This window comes from Danio rerio, chromosome 20 (genome assembly GCF_049306965.1).
Source record: "Danio rerio strain Tuebingen ecotype United States chromosome 20, GRCz12tu, whole genome shotgun sequence".
NCBI classification, from domain to species: domain Eukaryota; kingdom Metazoa; phylum Chordata; class Actinopteri; order Cypriniformes; family Danionidae; genus Danio; species Danio rerio.
The window spans coordinates 23,566,338-23,573,605 of record NC_133195.1 but is presented as its reverse complement, the minus strand read 5'-3'; the positions used below and the strand labels follow the sequence as shown (position 1 = coordinate 23,573,605).

The window sequence follows — 7,268 nt, the reverse complement described above, 5'->3', positions numbered from 1 at the left end:
TCATTCTCTTGTGTGCAGAGCTGTTTGTAAGTGTGATGTTGGGGTTTTCACACTGTCTAGGACGCACTGTGCAGCTGAGCATTTTTTAAATCCAGCAGTTTCACTATGTGTAGATGTTTGTTTGACTACAATTTTAATTGATAATGGCAGGCTGTATTGATTAATATTAAGCAAATTAGGATGATAATACATGGTTGAGCTTCTCCCCAACCTTAGATTTTGTCATTATAATGTGGAAACACAACAAAAAATGTTCCAGCTTCAGAAATTTGATCTGTACTTAGTATAATTTCAAATTATGAGGAATTTAATATCAGTAATTACTGATATAGTTTTTTTCCTATGCCACAATCAAGATAATATTTTGATATCTAAATTTCTTCCTTCGTCTTAAAAAAAAACTATTCAATATAAAAAGGTCAAATATATATATATATATATATATATATATATATATATATATATATATATATATATATATATATATACATAAAACATGCAGTGCCCATACAAAAAAAAATCCCTATAATGCATATTTACTTAGAAAAAAATGAACGTGCTTCAACACCCCAAGGTTTATTTTGAAGTGTATATGCTTGATTTGGCCTGGCCTGAACGAACACAGTGAAGATCAATGAGGTCAAGTTTGCTCTCACCTGAGCCCAATGGAGTGACTGCAGTCAGCAGAGACAGATGAGCGATCCGCCAGCTCACAGCGCACAGGAGAACAGTCACATTGGATAAATCACCCAGCCTCTCCATACCCTCCACCTCCAGGACACAGCTGGCTCGTGGCTCACAGCAAAATCCTCCTGCACGATCCACAGGCCAAGAGCAGCTCCAAACAGCCTGAGACAGAAAGGGTGCAAACAGCATGAGATGTTGCATTTGCTGTGAAACCTAAAGGGACTGTATTAATCACTTATTCATCACAACCATCAGTGCCGTCATTTTGTCTAATGAGTGTCATAAGACATTATCATCCATTATTTTCCACTTAATGTCTACGAGCAGCATCTGTGGCGTGCTGTCAGTTACCGCAGAGAGTAATTTCAGTTCATCCGTCAAGAAAAAGCCAAGCACATGTTTTTGTTTAAATATGTACATTCATTTTTAAAGAGACAGTCCAGCTCAAGATGAAAACTGCCATACTTTACTCATGCGTTTGCTGATAGTAAAATGAACAGACCAAAAATGATGGCGGTGAGATAGCAGCAAATAAGAAAGCATCAGATAATAACAATGTAGACATTTGTGTTACTTCAATTTGCACAGTTTAGCTGTTTAAAGTTCCTTAAAATGTATGTATTACATCAGAGGTCATTTTTTTCTATTCTAATACACTACTTCATCATTCATTCATTTTCTTTTTGGCTTAGTCCCTTTATTAATCTGGGGTCGCCACTGCGAAATGAGCCGCCAACTTATCCAGCATATGTTTTACGCAGCGAATGCCCTTCCAGCGGCAACCCATCAACTGGGAAACATTCATACACACACACTACTGACAATATAGCTTACCCAATTCACCTGTAGCACGGTTTTGGACTTGTGGGGAAAACCGGAGCGCCCGGAGGAAACCCACGTGAACATAATACACTACTTTTCCAATGATTTTCTATGTCTGTTAAACTCACGTCTTGCATCTTTTGCGCAGCTCGCACATGATCACTGCGTTTTTAAAATGGCATGTGAAGACAAAATAATTTCAACTTTTACATGCAGCATCACTCATTAATGTCAGTTCCAAAGCAGTGGACCAATCAGAAGAACTCTTGAGGTTGGGTACGCATTAGGATGAAACCTGGCAGAAGAGGTGATTTTTGAAAACCCATTCTGAGGGGTGCATCTTGTGTTTTTTAGATGCAAAATTTAAAATGGCAATGGTCCATTCAATCTTCATTTCTTGAAGAATGATTAGCGCTGGATGGAATTGCTATAAATATTTTCTGAAACATGAATTCTTGTTCAAACTGTCATGGAATTTCAACTTAAACATAAAGACAGTAGCTTACAGCTAAAGGCATTTCATTTTACCACAACTCTGCCAGTGAGAGTGGTTGAGCTCAAGCCCATATACACCACCAAGGGATGTAAATAGAAACAATGGTCCCAGCATATTTGCTGTTGTACATTTTTCATTTCTACAGCTTTCGACAATTCAAAAAGAACCACATACTGATAAATAATGTTATGATAGCTAGTTATAATTGAATTGTCTCTTGTTATAGTTACAGTTATGAAAAGCTGAAAACTTTCATGGGATAATGAGATGAATGGTCTATAGCAGAGGTGTCCGAACTTGGTCCTGAAGGGGCGGTATCCTGCAGATTTTAGTTCCGACCCCAATTAAACACACTTGAACCAGCTAATCAAGCTCTCTCTAGGTATACTAGAAACTTCCAGGGAGACGTGTTGAAGGAAGTTGGAGCTAAACTATGCAGGACACTGGCCCTTCAGGACTGAGTTACACCCCTGGTCTATAACAATAGAGTCTTGAAGGAGTGGGCCATGTCAGATACTAGAGAAAATGTGTTTAGTCATAAGATTGAAAGATGAAAAATTGAAATATGAGGTGATGTCAAATTTTGTTTTGATTCGGTTAGGTAGAAGCGACAAACTGTAACCATGGAAGTTTATATCTTCTTAATGAAAATTTTGTCATTGTTTTGGAGCACACTATTTACTATTTATTTTACTATTTTACTATTTATTTATTACATTATATCTTGGAAAAAATACCAGAAATTATTCAAACTACTGACAAATACTTCATTTAAATCTTTTTGGTAAGTAGCAGAAACAGCATAACTCGAAAATGGTTTTAGTCTGTTCCTCCAACAAGGGCTCAATGGATAGGAATTGTAAAGGAGTATGGAGATACTACTGTATGGAGAGACTGACTTTTAACCTACATTAAGATTTGATTAAAAAAAGTGCAACAAATACTGGCAAAATTGTTCTGAGTATGTCGTTGTAAACAATTTGTGATAATGTACTTCAAATGTAATATGACTTTATTTTGTAACCCACAAGACAACTGTTTTGTTCCTTGTTTTTGTTTCTATTTTTCTGTCATTTTTTCTCTTCTAAATAAAAAGTAATTAAATAAAAACATAACTAACATATTGATAAAAACGTCTAAAAACTTTCTTTTGATTTTACAAGATCTATAAAACTGCAAAATATGCTTGATGTTACAGTCAACGTCTTTACCATCGAGAATAAACAAGAATTTCCCACTGAGTAAAGGCCAATATTTCCATTGGAAATATTCTGAATTATTGGAATTATTCATTATTGTGATCCAATATTAGGTTTGCACTTAAGGATGAAATGATAAACATTTCAGGTGAAGGATAATCTACTTGCATCCAAAACAAGTGTTATTATCTTTGTAGCATGTGTTTTATATACACATAGCTGCCGATTGGTTTGACATTTTAACACACCCACTAAACAAGAGACTAAATTATTAGTAAATGACTTGGTTTTTCTGCACAATGAATATCTGTGACAGTGTTACTTGACAATGTTACTCATGTTACCCACTGATTGACATGATTTTTATCGTCTTTAAAATAATATATGTATAATTTAATAACAGACTGATAAATGTTGTTAATAGTGCTACAGTGAATCTTTGTGTAAAACCCAATGCCATGTGAAAGGAGGCTGCAGAAATTAAATTATTATTAACTGAAATATCTAGAAATATCTACGTTAATAATAATTTAAGACAAAATATTAATTATAATCAAAATATTAAAAGTTTATTAAACCTAAATACTTAAAGATAAAATATTTTACATTTACATTTAATTTTGCACACTAAAGATATCAATGCAGTTAGTTGCTGTTAATTTATCCGGTTTAGGGTGTTCTTATGTGAACAGTTTTGTAATACCCATCTTTATAATGTTGTAAATTAATTTAAGGATATGAGCATTTGAGTACAAAAAACATAAGTATACAGTAAGAGTATGCAGACATAAAGAAAGAGAGAGACACTGACTGACTGAAGATGACAAGCTTTATTTCAGTCAGCTTCAAATTCACAATCAGCTTCTGATTCATTTGGTTCATTGGTGACCCTCACCAACATCTGTGCCTTCCGGTGACCCTCACCGACCCTATTATTTACTGGTGACCCTCACCATCCCTCAGTCTCTCACTGGCTGTGGAGACTTGCATTAAACATCACCAGCCGCAGAGGGTTCCACTTTGGCATAGCAGGAGCCAAATTTTTGCCAAAAATGGAAAAATCGTCTTCTCAGACGCCCAAGTCGCCCAGTTTTTGGTGGCTTTGAGCTTTAAAAAGAACAAACACATGACAAGCATGAATATGGGTGACTAGCATTCCACAATACATCAATATAAACCCATGTGTATACATTTATTGGGGTATATATGAGGTATGTGAGCAGTATCAGTCTGTGGTGTGTGTTTGTGTTCAGAATCTGTACCTGGTCTCTGTGAGAAGCACCTGCTGGACACACTTTTCAGGAGTGAAGTCCCCTCCCGCCTCAGACACACTGTCCCCCTCCTCAAACACACAAAGACCATTTTTTCAATCTCTCACACATAAATCAAAATAATCATCTATCATCGTTTTCATCAGTTTAACACCATTCTGATTCAATTCAAAAACCCGTCACACACACAGATGGTCTCATTTGAAATAAACTCACTGCTGTGTTTGTGGCAGATGCTTGAGGGTACATATTGGGCAGTAGATGTCTGAGGTTGTCCAGCATGTACTCCGTGAAACTGATACACATCTCCTCGTCCTCAAGCTTTGTGGGGCCTTGAGGAACACTACACACACACACACACACACACACAAACACACACACACACACACATAGCAAAAACATGTTACATTAATAAATGTACCAGACACCCATCTGTCTATTGTGACTGACAGCTCCATTTCACACAGACTTTAAGTGATGTCATAATGTACAAACACCATCAGCTGAATACAGATATACAAACACTTACTGAAAGAGGATCGGCCCAAATTCTATGGACAGGTTGGTGGTGGTCATGCGGTTGGCATGACTCTTGGCAGCCACTCTGGACAGGAAGAACGTTAGAAAGCAGAGGATGTTGTAATTTTCCTCTGGAATGGTATCCAGTATTTTCTTCACTGCCTTGTGACGTTTGCTAAGTCTGAACACTGCAAGATAAAATATTTCCAGAGTTGAACAATTTGATAAGTCTATTTTGATGTGGAGCAAGCCCACAAAACCTTTACTTACTCCTGAACACTTCCAGCAGTTTAACCATGAATGGCTCTGGAATGAGACCACCTGGAAGAGTCCTGAGGAAATGTTTCAAGACGTAGGCTGAGGAATGAACATCCTCGATGTTCATCTTTGGGAAGCCTCCACGATCAAAACATTTCCTCAGTTCATACTGGCGCAATACTGTACCACCAACCCTGAACAGGCCTCTGGTACTGAGGCCTAAACACATATTTTACAAATACAGTCTCAGCATACGTGACAAACACTTGGAAACACTGTCAAATGCCAAGCCAGCACTCACCATGCTTCTCGAGGAAGCCCACCAGGTGTGTCAAGGCCAGAGGAAGCCCCTGTCTCATCTGTCCGGTCTTTCTCAGATGTGACAAGGGAACACCGAACACCTTGCTCGGTGCTTCCTCCTGCACAAGAAGGAGGGTTAAGATTGAGAAATGAGAAAGTGATACACATACAGCTGTCTAATGAATGTGAATTATTAGTAACTATGAGTGTAACATACCGTATACCGCGAAACCGTCAAACCGTGGTATTGTTTTAGACGATTATCATACCGTAAAAAATTCATACCGTTACAACCCTAGTGTACATTTAAACATAAAATTATTAATATTATTAGTATTAATTTTCTCCACACACACACACACACACACACACACACATTAATTATTCACTAACAGCAAGTATTTGTGAATTACTAGTAGGCCTAATAGTATGTGTGAATGTTTATACTTACACACAGGGATAAAACTCCCATTATGGGGGTTTTGCCTAGCAACCAAATCCAAGGGGTGTCCAAAGCCGTCAGTCGAAGTCAGAAGAAAAGGGTCGTTACCGGGAAATCCAAAACCGTATCCGAGTGTCAAAGTGAAATCGCAAATCCAAAGCCGTAGTCGAAGTCCGAAAAAAGTGTCAAAAACCGTGAATCAATAATCGTAAATCAATCGAGAAATCGCAAACCGCACAAAACCACTAACAACAACCAACGCCAGAACACCCAACAAAGAATTCTAATAAAGTACGTGCATATAACCCTGCCGCAGCTCTCACGTCATTGGAATGCGTTCTATTTAGAATCCGAGGATTAGCCTCTAGTTTACTAAGATGTCCAGCACTAAATCATTAATATGTGTACATATCAACATTGATAAACTGCACATACATGTATCATAAGCTGAAGCGTGTTTTACAACGACGAAACGCGCTTCAACTTAAGATCCGTAATTTGTTCAGCCTTGCAAACAGTTTAATGCGCATTGTATTAAACCCAGTTTGCAAGGCTGAACAAATTATACAACTAAAGATAATAATTTTATTTATTTTCTGCCAATAATACTTTGTATATAACAACATAATAATTAAATAAAAAATTAACACCACGTTATTACCCGTTAAAACCCGTTTAGCACACTTTGCAGTAATTTAGTGTATTTTACGTAAGTATATTTTAGAAAATATATATTTAAAAAAATAATAATTATAGGTATTTTAACTTTATTTAAAAAGCTAACGTTAGACAGCTTAAATAGGTTAAAATTCCCAAAGTAATAAAAATAAGCATACTTTTGTTACAATTCATATTTTAAAGTTGTAATACATTTAAGTTATAATTATTTTAATATTTTTAGGGTTAAGCCACTCCATTAATCAGAAAGTGAAATACGTTATGACAGAAATGCTCCCGTCATCAAACCTTAACTGTCGATTTATGTGGACATTAGGTGAACACTATCCTTAGGTGAACATTAGTTTTGTCTTTAATTCTTATTTTATACCCATATATTTTTTAAATGTTAGAACTGTCAAGGCTAAGTTAACATGAGCGCGTTAGCCTTCTTAGCCAACAGCATTTATTAGCAAGCTTATAAGCACACATTGAACATTACCGATAGAGAGTGATCCATCAGATCCTGTAGGTCGATAATGTTGCGTGAAGAAATCATGTTGCCTGAGTAAAGTAACACAATAACATAACATTACTCAATCTATAGCTTAAATCTC

General features: G+C 36.5%; 1 protein-coding gene across 2 annotated transcripts; it reads right to left on the bottom strand.

Annotated features, from left to right (window-relative positions):
- Nucleotides 1-4,015: 4,015 nt before the first annotated feature.
- On the bottom strand, nt 4,016-6,546 carry LOC110439055 (rho GTPase-activating protein 1-like). 2 transcript variants are annotated; one of them, XM_068215737.2, is made up of 7 exons: nt 6,004-6,530; nt 5,554-5,671; nt 5,265-5,471; nt 5,005-5,182; nt 4,692-4,818; nt 4,467-4,546; nt 4,016-4,311 (listed from the first exon to the last, which is right to left on the bottom strand). In XM_068215737.2, exons 1-7 carry the CDS (start codon nt 6,022-6,024, stop codon nt 4,194-4,196), a joined length of 849 nt encoding a protein of 282 aa, XP_068071838.1. In that variant the 5' UTR covers nt 6,025-6,530; the 3' UTR covers nt 4,016-4,193. The 2 variants fall into 2 exon arrangements, with proteins under 2 accessions (XP_068071838.1, XP_068071839.1); XM_068215738.2 differs by lacking the exon at nt 5,265-5,471 and having other exon boundaries at nt 6,004-6,546.
- Nucleotides 6,547-7,268: the final 722 nt, after the last annotated feature.

Excerpts from the sequence above, each read along its gene's own strand:
- LOC110439055 (XM_068215737.2), bottom strand. The coding sequence starts at position 6,024 with ATGGGAGTTTTATCCCTGTGT. Across the intron at positions 4,547-4,691 it reads CATCTGCCACAAACACAGCA|GAGGGGGACAGTGTGTCTGA; the intron begins GTGAGTTTATTT and ends TGTGTGTTTGAG. Across the intron at positions 4,312-4,466 it reads GTGCTTCTCACAGAGACCAG|CTCAAAGCCACCAAAAACTG; the intron begins GTACAGATTCTG and ends TTCTTTTTAAAG.